A 21,360-nucleotide genomic window follows, 5' to 3' on the forward strand; every position below is an offset into this window, starting at 1 on the left:
GTGAAGGAAGGAATGGTAGAAAAACTAAGGTGGGCCCCATTGAGTTCTGCTCTACTGCCAGAAAAATAGCTTGCTTTCTGTCATTATCTCATTACATACTCTGAAAGCACAGAAATATGATTAATTTTAAAGTATTAAACATGGTACATTCATTTTCACAGATAAGAAATACAAAACAAAAAATAAAAATAATGGCAAGACACAGGTAAATCTAACAGAGACTCTCTCTGCTTTGTTTCTCATGTACTAGGAAAAATGTCCTAGATACTAGCTATAAATGACTTTTGGTAAGGGAGATATTTGGAAGAATACTGAACATTTAAAAAACTGATTCTAGGATGAGGCAATTATAATATTAACAAACTCACACAAAGTAAATAACAATGTGATAAGCAATTTCCAATCTTCATAACCCAAGGAAATGTAGTGAAAACCAAAATCATTGGTAATAGCAGGCAAAAGATGTAAAATTTAAAAAATTTTAAATTCTGAATTCATAAAACTTTTCTTTAAATGATGAAAATAAAAGAGCTACATTAAGTGAACTTCATACCGTAAGGTTTCTCCTCTGTTATTTTCCCCGTGGAATCCAGGGTGTCCGTAGCCTTCCCAAGTTCCCCAATGGCAATGTACCTCTGAAGGAAGAGAAATAGGGGAGAAAAACAGGCCACAAGGTCAAAATAAACTAAAGTTCACATAGGATTTTACTAATGCTACCAACTTGATGCACCATAAAGACAAATATAATAAATTGCAATTGTTTTATTAGCTTTGATACGTGGGAAGCATTTGTGCAAACTGAGAAACATTCACAAACTCCCACACCAGTCAACAGGACAAAGAGCCTGATTTTTTTTTTTATAATCATGACATACACTGTTACTACAAGCACACCACTCAAGCCAGTTTTACACTAGGCAGTTTTGATACTGAAGGAAAATTGTCTAGTGTATCCAGGAGTAGAGAGAAAGGTATAATAAATTGCTACAGGGTTACCAAAAGATTCAACAATTTTGCCACACATGTATCTTAATTTTAAAATAAATCAATTTATTATTTCTTATATGAAATAGTGAGACTAATTCTAAAACCTGATTATGCATTTAAACAAGTTAAATATATAAAAAATGAGCAAAACTAGTATAGTAGAAGTAGTGTGCTTAACTATCACATGTGTTTTCTTAATAAAGGGAAATTGCTTTCTGAAAGGGCTCTTCTAAGAAATTGATCATTTGTAGGGGCAGAATGGCACAGAGCAGGTGTCTATCATTCGGCAGAGAAGGAGGAGTCCTGGAGCCCTCCGTGGCTTTCTCAGGCTTTTACTGAGCTTTGCATGTAGTGTGGCAAACAGGTACACAACAGGCAGGGGTACTGGGGGGCCAGGAGGCCAACAGGCCTCCAGGCCCCCAGCAAGTCTTCACTCTGGGTTTCTCTGGCTTCTTTTCTCCCCTTCTCTCTCCTGCCTCTCTCCTGCTTCCTCTTCTCCTGCTTCTGCTTCTCCTGGAGATGATCTCAGTATTCCTCCCATGGCCCACAGAAGTAAACAACACAACAATGTACCAACTGCAGGTGCCTCAACAGGCAGGGCAATCCTGATGGTGGGAGGGCAGAAAAGCCTGAAAACCATTTACTCTACATCATTCTTCACAAGCGAAGAATTAAATCATTCTCAATTAACAAAGGATTGTTTTACTTCTCATTTGAGGCTATATATACTTGTATCCATTTTCTTTATACTCCTCTCTTTTGATCAAATTCAATTTTCATTTGGCACATCACTAGAAGTAGTGAGAAAAATGCAAGTAATATAATTTCCACTGAAAATAATTTGTGGTTGTGTGAGCAATTTTTTAAAGAGGGAGCTCAAAGTACTTTGCAGTAAAGGGACCAAAGATAAAAGTAAGAATATTAAAAACTCAAATTCCTATACATGGGCAGACATTTTATATCAGACTAAGTGCCCTTTGATGAAATCACCTTCTATGATATAGCTCTGAACATTTTTTCTCCAAATACAGGAGGGAATGTTCCAATCATTTGAATTTCATTTTTAAAAATTTCATTACAATGGACAAAAATGAATTTAACTAAAGAGTCTCATCACCTGCGATGCCTCAATACTGTTTCTATATTTTGGAATAATCAACCTTGATTAAGCATCCACAGGGAGAAATACAGCAGGTAAGTGGCAGAAGCACAGACTCAAAGGTCTGAATCCTGACTCCACCCCAACTGGTAAAGTAGGTTAAGTTAGTCTTTCCTGCTGGAGCCTCATTTCCTTATCTTAATGGGGAAAGTAACTGTAGTACCTCAGGAGAAGAAGCAGTTTAGAACAACAGTTTGTGACCTGGGCAAGCAATGGAAAACAATACTGTTTTCATTACTATAAAAAATGAAAAAGATGCAGGTGATTCACGGTAACTCATCCAGTCACAGTAAGTGCCCATAAAGAATAGTAAAGCAAGAAAATGCTCTTGATTTTTTCTTAACAATCTGTCTAGTTTCGTAAGAAAAACACATGCAGTCATGTATACAGTGCCTTGCATGGATTTGCTCTATTCTGCAATGTAACAAGTTTAAACCAGGAACTTAACCGCTGTAGGGGCAGGATGGGAAGGAGCAGGATTTCCATGATTCCAGCAGACAGGCAGGTAAAGGAGAAGTCCTGGAGCCCTCAGTGGCTTTCTCAGGCTTTTATTGAGCTTCTACATGCAGTGCAGCAACCAGGTACATGGCAGGCAGGGATGGGGGGGTGGGAGGCAGGAGGCCGGGAGGTCTCCAAGCCCTGGACAAGTCTTCACTCTGGGTTCTCTGACATCCTTTCTCCCCTTCTCTCTCCTGTTCTTTCTCCTGCCTCTGCTTCTCTTGGTGAATATCTCAATACTGTAGTCATGGCCCACAGAAGTAAACAACACAACTATAACAACGTAACAAATGCAGTTACCCCCATCAGGCAGGGCAATCCTAATGGCAGGAGGGCAGAAAAGCCTGAAAACCATTTACCCTACATCAGCTGATTCTAGTCTCTGGACTCTGGTGTCCCAAGAGACACATGCTGCTCCCCTAGCTTTGAGCAAGCACCCTCTCTTCTCTTGGGGCCCAACCCGGTTCATCTTTCAAAGCTTCCCTATTAGCCCATCCCAACTCTCAATCACCTACCTCCAAGGTTATGGCTGAGTAGGTACTCAGTACAAGTTTCTAACATATAAACAGTGAAGGCCCTTATTAAAATGACATCACATATTCATTCATTTGTATGTTCGTTCATTCATTCATTCATTCATGTTTCCTAAAGACTGAATGTACAAAGCTTTCTCCTAGGTGCTTGTGAGAGACACTAAGAATATAAAGAATCTTCTGCCACTAGGTTACAGAGTAACATGATAGAGCATCTACACAGAAAGCCTACAAAGGGGAATGAGTATTGTGGCAATGACAGACAAGTGTCTGCTCCCAGTGGTTTGTTTCACTGACCTCTCATGCCATGCTGGTCAGCAAATGATTACCTAGAGGTAGATCCCATTGTTTGCCAAGCACATTTTGCGTACTGACTCATCATCCCCAAATTGCAAACTCTTGTTAGCTTGGCTTTTGCCTCGCTGTGTTCCTTACTAGTTGGAAGCACAGTAGCAGCTCAGTGAAAAGGTGGTCACAGAATTATATACATGCTAGAGAAGTTCCTGTGTGTGCAATCCTTTACATTCCACCATGGTTTTGGACATCCAGATGGTATCTGCCAAATTTCAATCATTCCCAATCCTGCAGTTATGTGGTATTTGTCTTGTCTACATGCTAGATTTCTTTTAGGGGAAACACTGCCTAAACAGTTCTCAAACATTGTGTTTTCAGAACCCCTATAACAATTTGACAGTTACTGAAAACCCTGGCATATTTTTTTTTATATGGGTTGTAGGTGCAAGAATTTATTATATTAGCAATTAAAATTAAAAAAAAATTTTAAACACTAATGAGTGTGTGCGTTCCATTAGCCTTTGGTTACATCACTGTTCTTCAGTTAGCCTTTAACAAACTCCATTGTACAATTGTGAGATTGCAAGTGAAAATGGCAAAACTATGAAAGTAGTTTTGACTGCAACAGTCACCCTAAACAAACCTTATAAGTCAATGGACTTGGGCCTCCCCGGTGGCGTAGTGGTTGAGCGCTGGGTTGCAAAGCTGCCCACAGCCTCTGCAGCGCAGGTTCGATTCCCGGCCACCAGGCGAGGGTCCCACATGGCGCGCAGACCTCTCCTGCCGCCCGCTGCTCCCTTCAGCAGTATATCATCAGTCTGCCTGTTCTGCTCCCTGCTCTGGCTCTGGTGAATTCTCTCACCCTCCCGCGCTTCTGACTGTACCCAGTGCTTGTATAAATAAATAAATAAATAAATCTTTTTTTTTTTTAAAAAAGTCAATGGACTACACTGTGAGCAGCTGATTAGAATCACAGTTGTTGTCTCACTTTTCTTTGTCCTGGCATCTAGTAATAATTATCTTTGATTTTTATTCAGTGATCCACAAACTACTTAGAAAAGTCCATACAGGCTGTGAAGCTTCCAACTAAAACAGAACTTCATATATGGGACAGATGAAAAAAAGACATAGAAATGTATACATTATAACCCCATGATTTTATCATGTGGGTCTAAAGTAACTCTTTTCATGGATCGAAATTCTGCAGAGAGACAGGATTTTATTCTTCAAACTATTGAAGAATTGTGGATTCTATTAAGGTTTTTTTTTTTCTTTAAGATTTAGTTATTTACGCATACAAGAGCTGGGGTGCAGGCCAGAGATGCAGGAGGTGAGGGGATCCACCAGAGGCAGAGTGGGGAGCAGAGCAGACAAATGTACTGAAATACACTGCTGAGGGCAGCAGCAGGCAAGAGAGGAGAGGTCTACTGTGCCTTGTGGGTTAGCTACCTGGCTGGGGATTGAACTCATGCTGCAATGGCTGGTGATAACTTGATAGCCTGTGTCCTTAACTCCTGCATCACCAGGGATGCCCTAAGGTATTCTGACAATATAGTTCTAAACAATGAGACAAATGGAGGTCCTGTAGAATTTTAAAAGAAGTTTCCATTGAATTGTGTGCTTTTTGGGATTCATGGTTTCTCACAGAAAGGAACACCACCCCCCTCTCCACTTCACTCTTCTTCAAGCTGAAGCCCACAGACATCAACTAGACAACTCTAAAAGCAAATCGGCTTCAGTATTCTTCAGGAGAAAGGACAATGTTTTTATTATAGAAAGTGAACATAATCATTTCCATCTCGAGAGTTTATGATTCAAAGTTTAACAAATGGATATTATTTAAAAAGTGGAAGGACATTCTGGGGGGAAAAAACCCTACCAAACCAAAAGCATGTGGCTTTGAATGTCCACACTAAAAAGGAATAGCTTTATATAGTTCATAAGGATAAGTCCTTCAAATTTTCAACATAGTGCTTTTGAAATGTATGAATATTGATAAGCGTGTAAAAGAAAAGGTACATGTTGGACTAGCCTCTGCAGAAAATGGTGTGGAAATGTGCAAATCTTAGAGAGCTAACTTTCACAGAAGCATTTTTTAAGTCATATTTCAGAGTTAACAGTGACTGGTTAATCTGAAAATGCTACTATATACTTGGGGAGAAATATATATGTCACGAAAGCATCCAGAGTGAAAGGGTTTGGAAATCCCAATGATAACACTTGTTCGATTGCTGGAAGGAATACAAAGTGCTTTCTGAGGAAATACTGGCTTTGCATACAGGTCCTACTATGGTTTGTCTCTACATAGACATGGAGTTAGCCCTACATCTGGAAAATGCTAGTTTGTCTTTATATGCCAACTGTGATTTCATAATAGAACATCAACCTTTCCAACTGCTCATCTGGATCTAAAGCATGAATGGATGAGAAACTAACTTTAACTAGCATAATATAGAGGGCTAATAGAAACAGTACTCCAAAACCTCATCAAAGCCTGTCACTTCAAAGGACATCTGCTAAACAGTGTGTGCTGAATGATCGGGTCAAAGAAAGAGTAATTTAGGGAAGGTAGTACAGGGACAATGCATCCACTGCCTCCTTCTAGATAATCTACATTCCAAACTTAAGACCAAGAGAGGGTCAGAATCATTTTACCTAAGTTATATTTTTATGTAGCTCCACTTCTACACTTGTAAAATTTAATATCCTTTGCTGTAAGAAATTTCTTTTTAGCTTTATGCACAGAGAAACTCTGTCTCTCCCTGAAAGAAATGGCATGCTTCCTCCTTCTGATGAGTGTTATGTTTTGCCTAGGTCACCAGAAATCACAAACCGAAATGAGAAATTAAATTAACTGCATTAAAAATTTCCAACAAAACTTAACTGAAAAAATGTCATGTATCTACATAGTTAGAAAGATCCAACAGTTCTGAAATCTTAGAGAAATCTGGGTATAGGTGAAAAACTTGGAAACAGTAATGCTAGTATTTATTGAGCAACTTCTATATATAAAGCATTATACATAAAATCTAGATGTTTTAAATATACATTACACATATAATCCCCCAAAAAACATACTCTGAAATAAGATGACTTGAGAAACATGATCACTGGTAAAGCAACGCTTCCTATTAAGACAGGAGAGCAAGTTACTGGAGAACAAACATAAGGACTCTTAAATCTTACTCTAATCTGAAAGACAAGGAATAGAAGAAAGGAGTTAGGTGGTCTAGATACTCTCTGTTGTTCACAGAATGAAAATGAAATAATCTGAGGACTGAAGATTTTACTTTTAAAAGGTCAGCACTTTACCCATTAATCGATAGCGGTTGTACGAATGGCATCATGTTAAAAGAATTCTAAGGATGTTTCTTGCTTGAGCAGGAAAGGGTGTTAAGCCATGTTCAATTAACAAAGTCTCTAACTAGGACTGATGCCGGGGTAAGCGCACTTTGTGATAGAGCTACTGAATGTCTGCGTTCCTAAAACTAAATATTTCTACTCTGAGGCAACTCCACCCAATACATACACAAGTCTAGTTTTCCTAGCAGTACTGTGACACAAATAAAAAATCATCTATGACAGTAGAGACAAGAGCAAATATTAGATTTGTGCCCAATTAGAAGGCTGCAGTTACTAATTTTTATTTTAATGAAATAAGGAAAAATATTAAGAGAACATTGTACATAACATTACAGTTGCTTGATGAAATTTTTGTTTTTTATACATGTACTTGTATACACATGTAAAAATGATATAAAATGATATTCTTTTTTTTTTTTTTAGACTACTAGGTTGGAAATTGTTTTCCTTTGTAATTTTGAAGGCATTGGTTGATGGTCTTGTTTCATACAGCTGTTAGAAAGTCTTTCAGTTATTTTAAAAAAACTAAAATGATATTCTTACTATGGGTCTTGTTCCAAAAAAAGAGGTCTCTAAGATTATTTCCAGTGCTAAAAACAAAATCTATTTTTAAAAATCCTAATACTTATTAACTACTTGTGATTTTAAAAAAATATATACTTAGTAGTAAACAGTGATTTAATTTTTTCAGCAAATACTAACTTTAAAGTTAAAAGTATAAAAATACAAATAACTAGCAAGACAACAATGCCTATTTTTGAAATGCGAAGCACTCAAGAACTAGGCTTCTATGATAAAAGGCACCTGAGATTTTCTATTTAAGTTATAGTTATCCGAGGATCAGTGATTTCACTGTATGACATTCAGCTTTCCTAGATGAATACCAAAATGGTTTGTGACAAATAAAGAATCAATGATGTATTGACATTTCTAGTCATCATACTTTTGCAAATATGCCTGGAATTTACACATCAAGTATTTCAATAACACACAGTGTGTTGTGTATATTTGTGATTTTGTTGGGGAGATGTGGATAATGAATATTACAATGATTCAACATATTTTATCGTGGGGAAGAAAACCCAGTCTCTAATGTAAATATATCTTTTTGGTTACTACTGTAAAGGTATCTTATTCATTGTAAAGGTCTTGGGAAATATCAAGTAATGTGTAAGATGAACATGAAAATCATCCATAATCCTGTGTCAAAGTAACCATTGTTATGTTTTAAAGTTAAGAAACAAATATTAAACAACAGGCAGAGATCCATATGAGAAACAGATTATAAACTCTGTGTGTCAGTATTTAAATACCTTGTACAAATTCACTATAAAACAAACTCTTCCAATCTAATACAATTTTTATATCCTGGGACTTTCAACAGTAATTTGAAGATTGCAGAGAAAGACATGTTGAGAATTTTCAATTTAGCTAAGACAGTAATGTCATCGCCAACTAAAAGACACAGGTTTTCAATGCCAGTTGATAACGAGACTGGAATGTCAAAGGCAATAAGCACTTTGGGACTTTTTATTTTAAAGAAAAGCTTATTTAGACTACTCCCACTCAAAATGCAGTCTACGGGCCACTATCCATGAAAACATAAGTGCCAAAAATAAGGGGGTTCAGAAACTAACCTAGCAACTTGATGTTACCATATCACTGGAACTATATTTTATAAGTCATCAGTTTGCAATCAACTGGGAAAAATTTTAAATGGTCTCTGACTAAAATTTTTTAAGAAAAAAATTTAGACAAAATCACTTTACCAACTATTTATATACCACTTCAAGCAAGGGTTTGAAAACAAAGAATATGTTTTGATCAGAAAGTTGCTGAAATTCTCTTTCATTTAACAGCAAATTAATCTTTCTCCCATAGGCATGTTCACTGGCCCGAACCCCAGTTATGATGACCCGCACCTGGTTACTAATTAAAATATAGACTTTATTATCTCTCTTAGAGTTGGAAGAGATCATGGAGGGGTCAAATCATTTTTCCTAAAACTGAAAGGTGAACTGTTTTGACAGTTGACTGCTGTTGCAGTGGTCCCTGCACATGAGGGCTACTCGCTGCACACCTAAAGCCATACCCTGGCTTACAGCCTCTTCAGCCTCTGCATAACTCTCCTCTCTCTTTACCAAGTGCTTCTGGATCTCATCAAGGCAACTCCTACAGATCAATGATGTAACTTAAGGAAGCCTCACTCTTTTCTTTAGTAAACACTTAATAACCATTGAACGAAGCGTGTCTTTTGCTAAAAAGTGAATGGTTTACAAAATGACAATGTTTCTATAAAAATTCTGAGGCTGAAAATAATCTGTGGTAGAATTTATGATCTATAACTTCCCTTTTAACCTAAAAACTATGATTACATTAAAAAACTAAAAAATTATGGGCAGTACAGTTTTGGCTCTTGTAAGTCAAACTTGGTTTCAATTAAGAATTTCCAATTGATAGTCTCACTATTTTGAATCTGTTTATGATTATAAACACTGTAAATTATATACAGGATTAACATGCATTCATGAAATTTGCACAGCTTATTTTTCAACTGATAAAATCTAATATATAGGTCATTAAGTAAAGCATACCAGAAGAAAGAAACAGAACTTTTACAGTTTTCTTACCTTGGACCCTGACAACATACTGGTCAACATTTTTGTTCCCCGTCCAATTCCAACCACTACAAATCAAAGAAAGAAATATTATGACATTCTAGTCAAAAAACTAAGTCTTAAAATATCAACATATTTTGGTCACAATTTCCTGGCAAATGTAAAGCAAAGTTAGAAAAAGCATCTATGTAACTTAATTAAAGGCTCCTACTCCAATCAGTTGAACTTGTCATGCAACTTAAGAAATTCCAAAGAAGGAATAGGTGACTTTTTCTTTCTTTCTCAAAGTGTCAAACATAAACATGGAGAAACCTCAATCCAGACAACTGAAGAATGAAAAGTGTTAGAAAAATCTCAAAGGACACATTGGAAGTTTACATAGGCATCACTGAAAAATACATGAAACAATTAACCATGATATGATAAAGTATTTTGACAAAGTTTATTATCAAACAAAGCAGATGCCATCAACATAGCTAATGAACCATTTAAAGTAATCTTTCAGCAGTAGACAATCAAGAAAACATTCATAACAAGTCAACCTAACACAAGAAAAACAGAAGAGGGTAAAATAAGAGCCTGGAGAATGTATGTTAACATATACCACGTACGTGTGTGTGTGTGTGTGTGTGTGTATAGTGCTGGTTGGAAGAACACTAGCAGCTTCATAAAAAGATGTTGATAGAATTCTATACATGCTGCCTCTTCAATTTCAAACATTTTTTATCCTCATGATGACACAATTCACCAGGTCAGGATGAGAGGAGATAATCATTTCATCACTTACTAGTAGGCAAATTTTTGTAAGAATTAAAGTATTTCTCATCAATAAATTCAATTTTGTATAAAAACACAACATAACCACAACTTAGAATAAACAAGGACAAATGACTGGCAAGCTGAAAGAATTATAATCAACATCTACAGTAAATGTCATTCATTGAGTTTATTATATATAAAGCTCCACTGTGAATGTCTTTATGCATTAGCTCATTTAATCCTTATATCAACCCTAAAAGGTAACACAATTACTCTTATTATAAGAAACTAAAGCAATGAGAGACTATGAATTCTGCTGACATCTCAAAATGAAGTATATGGTAGAGTTAAAATTCAAACCAGACTGTCTTAACAACAGACCCCCTTCCGTTATCATCATCTCCTGCCACCAGGCTTTTCATTGCCACCCACCTGCTAGCCCAAACCACTGCAAACTTTGCTCTCTGCATCCTGTCCCTTCTTTATTCAATTCATATCAATGCATAACCATTTCTGAAAACCTGTGTGGCACACTACACAGACAACCAACAATCTTCAACAGGATCCCCCTGTCTACAGTATCAACTCCCAAGTAAAGTATTTCAAGTCCACTCTTTGAAACCCAGCTCAAATCCTGACACCTTCATGAAGTCTACCCAAGCCCTCTCTAAAATATGACACTCATTCATTTAGATCATTCACCATTAAATAGTCATTATTAGTTCATAGTTCAAGGAATAAGGTAAAAAAAAATCTCTGCAGAGTACAGAATTCTTCAAATGGCAGCTCCTGCTGCAGAGGCAAAAACTTTGTATAATAACAACAGCAAATATTCAGGGCAATGTTACTCCAATCAAATCCATCCCCAATCAGTGTTTTTTGAGAGCAACTTCTATGCACAAGAAGCTGCCGAGAATACTTTTAATGGGACAACACATTTCCTGACTTTGAATGGGCATATTATCTCATGGAGACAACAGTCTACAGACAAGTGCTCAAAAAAGGTTGTCTAAATTAATGTGTGAATAAACAATATGATGGCAATATGTGATTGTCAAAATGAACACAGAGAATAACTGTTGTAGGAGATCACAGGAGGGAGCATGCTAAATGGCTAAAGAAGTCAGAGAAAGCTTCATTCAAACATTTCAAACAATTTGTGTTAGTCCTAAAGAATGTACAGGATTTGGGCCTCCCCTGGTGGCACTGCGGTTGAGTGCTGGGCTGCGAGGCTGCCCGCAGCCTCTGCAGCACCAGTTCGTTCCCCGGCTGCCGGCAAGGGTCCCACAAAAAAAAAAAAAAAAAAAAAAAAAGAATGTACATGATTTAAAGAGAGAAGCATATACAAAAAGGAATAAACACATTCTCAAACGTAATACGAGCACTATGGGTTTATCAACCAGAGCACATGCTGTCTTAAAAGCAGACTGACAGATATGATTTTATCATGATCGATATGTTGAATTGATATGATTTCTCTGCTAGTTACATGATCCAAAATAACAGATTTTAAACAAAAAATCATCTTTCAGTTTCCTGGCTGAACCCTCTCATTTTGCACCCAAGAATATCAAAGCCCAATGAAGTTAGGTGATTTTCAGAAAGCAGAATTTTAGGAAGACTGTACAGAAAAATCACCTGGAGTTGAGACCCAGTCAACCTGCAACTTTTCATTCAAAGGACAGTTTATGGGGCAGAATTTTTATACTTTTCCCCATTCAATCATTCAAAACTTTATTCAGTACTAATTATATAGATGTAAAAATTAATAAGACCTGGTTTTAGTCCTTAGTGAATTAACAAAACTAAGACTAGAATGACGTTTTACACTAGCAATATAAAAGAGCAGTGGACAGGCTTCACATTAGGAGAGAAGATTTCAGCCAACAATCTGGAAAGGTCAGTTGGATTTCTACAATTAACAAACACAGAGAAGAGCAGTTTATATGAAAGAAAAGTATAAGTGCAGTGTGGAAAAGTGTGAAGAATTAGGATGAATAAATAACAGGCTTTTTCAAGTACTGTCTCAAAATTACTATTCTCCCTTAATCTCCCAAATGCTCTGTGCTCAAATATTTTCTCTGTTAGAAAAAACCCCACGTCTCCAAACCAATCCAAATCATAAAGTATTCTACTCTCAAATCATAAAGACAGAATTTATTTATGATGAGAACCACTTTAGGACAGGCAGAATATTATACATGTAATTCCAAAGCTTTTTGCAGTTGGAAGTTTCTACAGCCATTTATCTCATTCTAGACCTTCCTTACAATCATCTTAAAACACCTGTCTCTCTCCATATCTAGGGATCAAAATAATCGAAAAAAAGTAAAGTTTTATTCATAAAGATGTTTCTCAAATATAAGTAACACATCGCTTATATGTAGAATCTAGAAGAGTCAAACCTGCTCTTAAAAAAAAAGAACAAAATGGTGGTTACCAGGACATAGGAATGGGAGATAAGCTTGATGGTGCTTAAGGGTACAAGTTTGTATTGAGTAGTAAATAAGCCTCAGAGATCATTATCATTTGCAGTATAATGAATATGGGTAAAATACTGTATAGTATTTAATGTGGTAACTATTGCTACAAAGGCAACCATATTACAATATATAAATATATCAAATATGCTGCACACCTTAAATCCACACATTACACATCAAATGTATCTAAGAAATTTTTAAAAAGATGTTCAGTTCTACTCATGTTCTCTGATAATATCAATCACCTCAAATAGGCAAATGTTTAAATAAATTATATTTTATCCAACATTCATGCTGCCATTAAAAATTACTTCCCTCTTAGAATTGTTTTTGCTACATCCTATAAGTTTTGTTATGTTGCATTTCCATTTTCACTTGTCTCAACATTTTTTTTTAATTTCTTCTTTGACCAATTGGCTGTTCAGAAGTATGTGGTTTAATTTCCATGTATTTGTGAATTTTCCAGCTTTCTCCTATTACTGATTTCAAGTTTCATACTATTGTGGTTGGCGAAAACACCTGATATGATTTCAACACTTTAAATATATACACTTATTTAAACACACACAATAAAACAGCTCAGCTTAAAAGTTTAGCATATATGTTAACAATAATTATTGCTGGAGGATAGAAAGAGGTAATTTTTATTTTGACCTTTGCTTTTTATGCATTTTCTAAAGTTTTCCACTATAACTTTATAGTCTCTAAAGTTAAAAAATAATTTTAAAATGGTATATAGAAAATTTCCAGTTTATGTGAGTTATACTAAATTAATCATAACAAATTATCAACTCAGTGATTTAAAACAACATAAACCTATTATCTTACACTTATGGAGGTTAGAAGTCTGAGATGGGTTTCAATAGGCTAAAATTCAAGGTGTCAATATGGCTCATTCTTTTCTGGATGTGCTTGGGAGAATCTCCAGACAAAGGGGAGTTTCCTTGCCTTTCCTGCTTCTAGAGGCCACTCACATTCCTTCATACTCTACATATGAGTGAAATTACCTAGTGTTTATCTTTCTCCTGATTTATTTTGCTTAGTATAATCCCCTTTAGCTCCTGAGAAGGCTCATGGCCTCCTTTCTTATTCAAGCCAACAATTCCATCACTCTAACCCTTGCTTCCATTGCCACCTCTTCTCTGACTCTCTTCTGCCACTAATTCCACTTTTAAAGACCTTTGTGATCACTCTGGGTCCACATGGATGTTCCAGGATAATCTACTTAAATGCAGCTAATTGACAACATTAATTCCACGTGCAAACTGCATTCCCCCTTGTGATGTAGCCTAACATATTCACAGGTAAACATTTTCAAGGGGACATTATTCTGCCTAACATGGGATTTTTGAGAATTCTGTAAGCCCACTGTATAGAAATATATACATTTTATATATTATATAGGTTAAGGTTAACAGAATTATAAACCTGAATTTCCGATTACATCAAGATTGTCAGCTAAAATTCTCAAATCAGTACCCATTAATATTAGAAAGGAAAAAAGCCAGAAAAGAGAGTCTAAAATGCTGAAATTAAGGGCATATCTTTTCACACAGATTCAGCTTTGTTTAAAAAAAAAAAAAAAAAGGTTTATCAAGTAATTCACAGGGCACAATCTACAGATATTTCAATAACTCTCCAGAGAATTATAGTAGATATTACCCCCCTTTAAGAGAGAAACTGAAATTCAAAGAAGTTTGGGAATTTACCCAAGGTGTGTGTAGTTAGTAAATAAAGCAGGCAGTATTTAAACTCACATATGATCAGAGCCTGGTAATTTTTTTACCAAACAACAAACATCAGTTTCTCTTAACAGTCTCCAGAACTGCTAACCTAGACTCCAACTATCTCTTATTCTGTGACTTACTGCCTACTTTAAAAAAGAAAGAAGGGCCTCCCCGGTGGCGCAGTGGTTGAGCGCTGGGTTGCGAAGCTGCCCGCAGCCTCTGCAGTGCCGGTTCGATCCCCGGCTGCTCCCCGGCCACTGGAGGAGGGTCCCACATGGCGCGCAGACCTCTCCTGCCGCCCGCTGCTCCCCCAGCAGTGTGCTTCGGTCCTTCTGCCTGCTCTGCTCCCTGCTCTGGCTCTGGTGAATTCTCTCACCCTCCCATGTTTCTGACTGTACCCAGTGCTTGTATAAATAAACAAATAAATAAATCTTTAAAAAAAAAAAAAAAAAAAAAGAAAAAAAAAAAAAAAACCTTATTCTTTATTGGAAGCTTTATTCCTCATCTGTATAAGAAAAATTAATAAGTTTTACATATGAACATATTATAAATTCCTTGTGTGGGAAAATATAACTTAAACCTCCAATGGAAAATTATTTCCAATACAATTTCTTCCACTCACAAATCTTAGCTAAATGTCTCCCCTTCATAATACTAACATGGAAGCTTGAACAAGATCCCTTATGTTTAGGATAAAAAATAAACTTATTTTACTCATTGCTTTGACTATCACTACTTTCTGCAAAACAATGAGTAACAACAACAACAAGAGATTAATATAAATGGTATATTTATATACAAGCAGCAGACCTTATCCTCTCTTTTCTTATATTTATAGTACCATGCCTTGAAAAACAACAGAATAGTTATGACAAACAGGCTTCAACTAAAGCAGTGCTGAACTGGTAAGAATCATGAAGCCACTTCAGGGCCAACGGCAAGGAGCACTGCTTAGTAATTCCTGTGATCAGTCTGAGGAGGAGGAAACAATGGCAGGATTGCCAGGTATTTGCCATTCCATTTTGGGGCAGAGGCTTTGGAATTAAGCAGATCTGTTCTGGGTTCAAATCCTGACTGTGCCACTCACTATCATAAGGCACATGTTACTCTATCTGTCTGGGTCTTTATTTCTTCTTCTGTAAAATAGGGTTAATAATAGCTATCTTATAGGTTACAATGAGGATTAAAACATAATTTATGAATGAGCCAAGGACCTCGCATACAGTAGGTACTCAAAAAAAACGGTTATCATTCATATGGTAAGAAACAGGAACTTTATCAGAATTTGCCTATTCAAGTATCCTAGTGGAGGAACATTAACTTGCCTTTTTTTCCCTAATTTAACCTCAACTTCCATAATTTAAAAAAAGTACAATCATGCATTGTTTCTAATTTTCTTGAAAAATATAACTCACCAATTTTATCCTTTTCTTCTAAATAAGTACTCATTTCCTTTGGAGAGCTTAGATCAGATTTGCTGTTTGTGTTTAATTTTAGCTTTAATAAAATGGATTGGATACTGTAGCACAGTAATTTACAAACCATAAGCACAACCCATTAGTGTGTCATGAAATCAATTTAGTTGATTATGATGAACATTTTAAAAAATTGAAACAGAATGAAAACAGCAGACATGTAAAAAGGTAAGTATTGTTCCATAAAAGTTTTTTTCTAAAATGAGGGGAAGGTGGATTTGGGTGCAAGCCCAACAAATAATTTTGTGACAGTTACAGAAAAAAATTGTAAGATATACCCTAGTTTTTACTAGGTACACACTTTCGCAGTCTATAAAGACAAACTGCAGAACCTCTACCAGATGCAGAAAAAAGGGGGAGGAGGAGAAAAAGTGATTTTTCTCCCCTCAATCAATTCTATCAATTTTTCTCCACAAGCAATAAAACACTGAATACTATGTCTCCAAAAGAGAGTGACTTCCTCTCAGGAACTGTTAGGTTTACCTTCTCAAGAGAGCTGTTCTCAGAGATTAAATTCTATATTGGCAGAAAAAAGAGCCATTTCACCTTGTTCAGAGTCCCCAAGTCCATCCCACATTGGAAGATTCATACATGGCGAAGATTTACTACTGTGACATTGTAATGTTGCACAACTGGTCATCAGGGAAAAAGGCAGTAAAGAAATCCATGCTCAGGCTTCCTGATGCTCTCTCTTGCCCACGATGCGGGGGCAGGCTGGGGTGTGTATGACCGTACACTTAAGGATTCTCCAATAATGAAAAAAGCAGTAATGTATGCCACGCTCCTGCTTGGAAAAGACCATTAGCAACTCAGCACCCAAAGTTTTTACTGGAGGAGATGAGAAGGACGGTCACCCAGACTGCCTCTGCCTATGTGGTAGAATAAAGCTCCAGCTCCTGCTATGAAGGCAGTGCTCAGTACAAACAGTCAAAGCACAGCATGCCACCCTTATCAGATAGGGAAAGGTAGGGATATCACCCAAAACCTACTTCCCAGACGCCAGCCAATGGTCAGGATTTGCAAGAGGCCCTTCTGAAGACAGCAATTTCTAGCCTGCTATATTAACCCTGTTCTGTAAATACAATTCGTTCTCCAATGAACCACGTAAAAGTGGCTGTTTTAGACCTATAAATGCAATAGATCTAAAAAATTCCATAGACTGAAAATACCACATGACTTGAATCAATCTTATCTGTTTTCAATCAATATTTCTTTCTGATATTGACAGTTACATTAAACTTTTATTCATATCTCTTACCCAAAACTCCTCGAGCTGCACTGTCTAGAGTCCCTCCATGCCCAATTTTCAAAGTCTGCTTTTTCCTCTTGGTCCATTCTGGAGAAGGCATTCCAGCTTCTAGTAAATGGAATAGAAAATGAAAATTACCAAGACAAATGAAGTTAGATCTCATAAATATCAGGAGAGGCATATGGAATACTTGGTATAAACATTAGTAATATTATGATATTACTATAAAAAAACAGATTTTAAAATTTATAGACACATGCTAAATCACAAAGAAATAGTATTCCGAAGTTAGTCATTCTAGATAATAGTATTCATTTTCTAAGGAAAAAAAATTTTAATGTACACCTGAAATCTATGTTATAAATCAGTGCTTCTTCAATAATAATAAAAAAAATTAATGTTTCTTTGTTCTTTGGGTAAATACCTAGGAGTGGAATTGCTGGATCATATGGAAGCTCTATCTTTAGTAGACTGAGGAATCACCACACAGCTTTCCATAGTGGCTGGACCAGTTTGCACTCCCACCAGCAGTGCAGGAGAGTTCCTTTTTCTCCACAACCTCGCCAACATTTGTTGTTGCTAGTTTTTTTAATATGTGCCATTCTCACTGGTATAAGATTAGGTATCTCATTGTAGTTTTGTCAAAAAGACACCAGCACCCCTATGTTTATAGCAGCACTGTTTACAATAGTTAGGCTATGGAGACAACCCAAATGCCCAAAAATAGATAACTGGGTCAAGAAGATGTGGTACATATACACCATGGAATATTACTCAGCAATCAAAAAGGTAAACTCATGCAATTTGCAGCAACATGGATGGAGCTGGAAGGGATCATGCTCAGCAAAATAAGCCAGACAGAAAAATACCGGATAGTCTCACACATAGCAGGAATTTAGAAAACCTAAATAAGGGGCCAGGAAAAAACCTAATTCTAATAAAGTAAAAATCAAAATCAACAGGCAACTATAAACCAGGGAAGGGAGGGAGGAGGTAGCATCAAAACAAGGAGGGTGGGAATTGTATGGGGACTATAACCAAGATGAAAATGCACACATTGAGCAAAAAGGAAAAATTATGTTAAAAATGTATAAAATAAAATTTTTAAATATATATTTAAAAAAATGTTTAAGTGGGGGCCTCCCCTGGTGGCACAGCGGTTGAGCGCTGGGCTGCAATGCTGCCCGCAGCCTCTGCAGTGCCAGTTCGTTCCCCGGCCGCCGGCGAGGGTCCCACACACACACACACACAAAAATTTTAAGTGGTTAACTATTCAGGCTAACCCACAGAGATATAGTAAATTCCTGGTAGTAGTGGGTTTTTAGGTTGAGAGTGATGAACTTAGCTTTTAATATAAGCGCCTGGTTTTTAAAGTCATGGATTTCACTTCTAAATCTTTTCTTTTCCTGGTGTTCTTTAGGGACGTCCCGGCTCTCCTACGTGAGGAGTACATCTCACACAGGGTTACTTCTAAGAACCTGAAGTTTTCAACCACCTATATTCCTTGCCCTCCTCTCCAAATCAAAATTCCCAATTTCCTAGCAAAGAAAAACTAACCTCAGCAAAAAGTTGGAAGCAACTCTGGAGGCTGTCTCTTAACGTCCAAAGTGTTTAGCTTGGAAATCAAAAAAAAAAAGACGATGCAACCCAGCCTAGCTCATATTCCTAAAGATCAAGTGACCGTTAATAGACGACACAACCACTGACTGTGGCCAAAATCATGACTGTCCTCCTGGTTGGCTTTAGAGTGTGCTTTGGAATCTGTATCTTAAAGAACCTTCTCAGAAACTGGAAGGGATTATACTAAGTGGAAATAAATCAGAAGAAAGACAAACACCAGATAATTTCATTTATATGTGGAGTATAAAGAAACAAAAGAACAGACAAAATTGAACCAAAACAAACCCTTGAAATCTCAATGGAAGCTATCAGAGTTTGGGGAGAGTGGGAAGCCAAGAGGGAGGGAGTGCAATAGGCTGTGGGGGAGGGTTATGGGTCCTTTGGTGGGAGGTGTGGTGAGGTAACATGTCTGAAGAATTGTGAATCTAGATCCTAGATCCCTAAATCATATATACAGTGCGGTAAACCAAGGTTATCTCGATAGTAAACAATACAATTTAAAAATGAGCATTCCCAGGCAATTCCTTCAGAATGGCATCTGGGAAGCCCTGCTCTAGCTCACCTAAGTATAGTACAGCACAGTGCAAGCAAGACAGAAACAGAAAGTAGTAAGAATGTCAACATCTGAGTGGCTTCCTGAAGATGGTCCAGCAAAGGCCTTCAAATCAGTTTTAAACTTCAGTCCTTGGAAGCAGAGTCACCATAAGGCCAGGATATTGCTGTGATCTTCCCAGAAACCTTTCTGAAGAATGGTCACCTTTCCATCCTGGGTCAGAAAAGGCCCTAGCTTAGCTAATAAACCAGGCCAAACAAAAGCAGCAATTTGTACGAAAGAACACTGTGAGGACACCACAAAGTTTGCCCTTGATGGAATGCCTTCCTTCCCCTATGTGACACATCCCCTATGTGACACATCCTTACAAGTAACAAAGTACAAATAAATTGTAACAACTGAGTAGACAGACACTGCAATAAAACATTAGAAAGAGAGTACCTATTAAACATTGAATCTGTATTGTGCACACGGTAATAAGCTCCTATCCAATAATTTGTCTTTACACTTTAAAAAAAGGGTCAAGTTTACAAGGGGACAATAAACATGTAAGAAAGTTCCTGTGCTGGTTTAATGGAAAGTTGAGAGCCAAACTCTAGGGGATCTTGAACATCTAGCTAGTGTTACCACCAAAGGATGCAGAAACGACTATACCACCACCTCAGTTAAGAGTATCTCTCAGTCTGGGGCCTCCCTGGTGGCGCAAGGGTTTGAGACGCAACCTGTGAAGCTGTCCGAGGCCACTGCAGCACAAGTTCAATCCCCAGCCAGGGAGATATCCACATGGCGCAGTAGACCTCTCCTGTCTTGCCCACTGCTCCCCTCAGCAGTGTATTTCAGTCAATCTGCCTGTTCTGTTCCCCACTCTGTCTCTGGTGAATCCTCTCACCCCCTGCACCTCTGGCCTGTACCCCAGCTCTTGTATGCATAACTAAATCAATCTTTAAAGAAAAAAAAAAAGAGTATCTCTCAGTTTAAAAAAGTAATTTCCTAAAAATGCCCCACACCTTCAGAATCACAATCTCCGTGCGGGCAGGGAGTATGACTCTGCTCCTGTAAGAGGGGCTTTGCTGTTTACATCCACCATGTGAATATCGCTGCATTATGTCTTTCTTAACGAAGCACTATCTGCATTTCCAACAGATTCTCAAGAAGGCAGCTTGGAGGGTGCAGAGCTAACGCTTCCTTGGGATGGGGGTTCATCCACATGAACCAAACAAGGCTCCTGAGGGATGAGCACAGAAAAATCGGTCTGTATGCCAAGAGCAGGCAGGCGTTTATTTGTGTTTGTGTAGGGTTTGGTTTGTTTGGTTTGTTTACCCTTGAGAACAACTGCCAACCAGGCTCTAGGCGTGCACGTCGGGGCAAGTCCGGGTGGAGATGCCCTAGAGGTCCGTCCAGAGCTAATTCAGGGGCGCCTTCTCCCTTCCCCGGGGCGCTCTCGACGGCTCCGCTCTCGCGGCGACCGCTCGGCCTGTCCCCACCCGGGCTGCCGTACCTGCCAGCAGCTTCTCCTTCAGCCGGTTCAGCAGCTCGGCTGAGGTGGGCCCCTTGGGCTTGTGCACGGCGAACACGCCGCTCAGAGACAGCAGCTTAGTAGCCAAAGCGGCCTTGGAGACCCCGGCTTCGGGCCCCGCCCTGGCCGCCGCCGCTGCGGCTGCGGCCGTCGCCGAGGAGCTGGCGGCCGTGGCTGCGGCCGTTCTTGCAGTGTCGGGGACCGGGACTGGGTCTGTTTTCAAAGATGACGACAGCTCGGCCGCCTCAGCAGCTGCCATACTTTTGTAGCCCAAACCCGTTTTGTAGCGTGGAGTCGCACGTTGATGACGCACCACGAGCGCGCCCGCTGTAATCCGCCCCCCCCCACCCCGCTTCATTCCGCCGCTCAGCTGCTTCGCTGAGCGTCGGGGGTCGCAAGGGCTTGTGGGAATTGTAGTTCGCGGCTTCGGGCGCAGGCTGAGTGGTGGCTTTGCCTGCTAAGGACTTGGGTGTTATCTTTTTCTCCTATAATTCTATCTCCTTAGGTGAAGGTAGTGCTGTGCTGC

General features: G+C 38.2%; 1 protein-coding gene across 1 annotated transcript in view; it reads right to left on the minus strand.

Annotated features, from left to right (window-relative positions):
* Positions 1 to 21,135, minus strand: part of TRUB1 (TruB pseudouridine synthase family member 1) — a 35,937-nt gene extending 14,802 nt beyond the window's left edge. Inside the window, exons 1-4 of the mRNA XM_037496105.2 lie at positions 20,817 to 21,135; positions 17,155 to 17,253; positions 9,465 to 9,520; positions 554 to 635 (exon numbers count right to left, since the gene is read on the minus strand). Coding sequence (XP_037352002.1) covers positions 554 to 635; positions 9,465 to 9,520; positions 17,155 to 17,253; positions 20,817 to 21,093 — 514 coding nt within the window. The 5' untranslated portion in view covers positions 21,094 to 21,135. The remainder of the gene's footprint in view (positions 1 to 553; positions 636 to 9,464; positions 9,521 to 17,154; positions 17,254 to 20,816) is intronic.
* Between the last annotated feature and the right edge of the window lie 225 nt (positions 21,136 to 21,360).

Source organism: Talpa occidentalis, unplaced genomic scaffold (genome assembly GCF_014898055.3).
Source record: "Talpa occidentalis isolate TD23 unplaced genomic scaffold, MPIMG_talOcc4v2.1 talOcc4.8, whole genome shotgun sequence".
NCBI classification, from domain to species: Eukaryota; Metazoa; Chordata; class Mammalia; order Eulipotyphla; family Talpidae; genus Talpa; species Talpa occidentalis.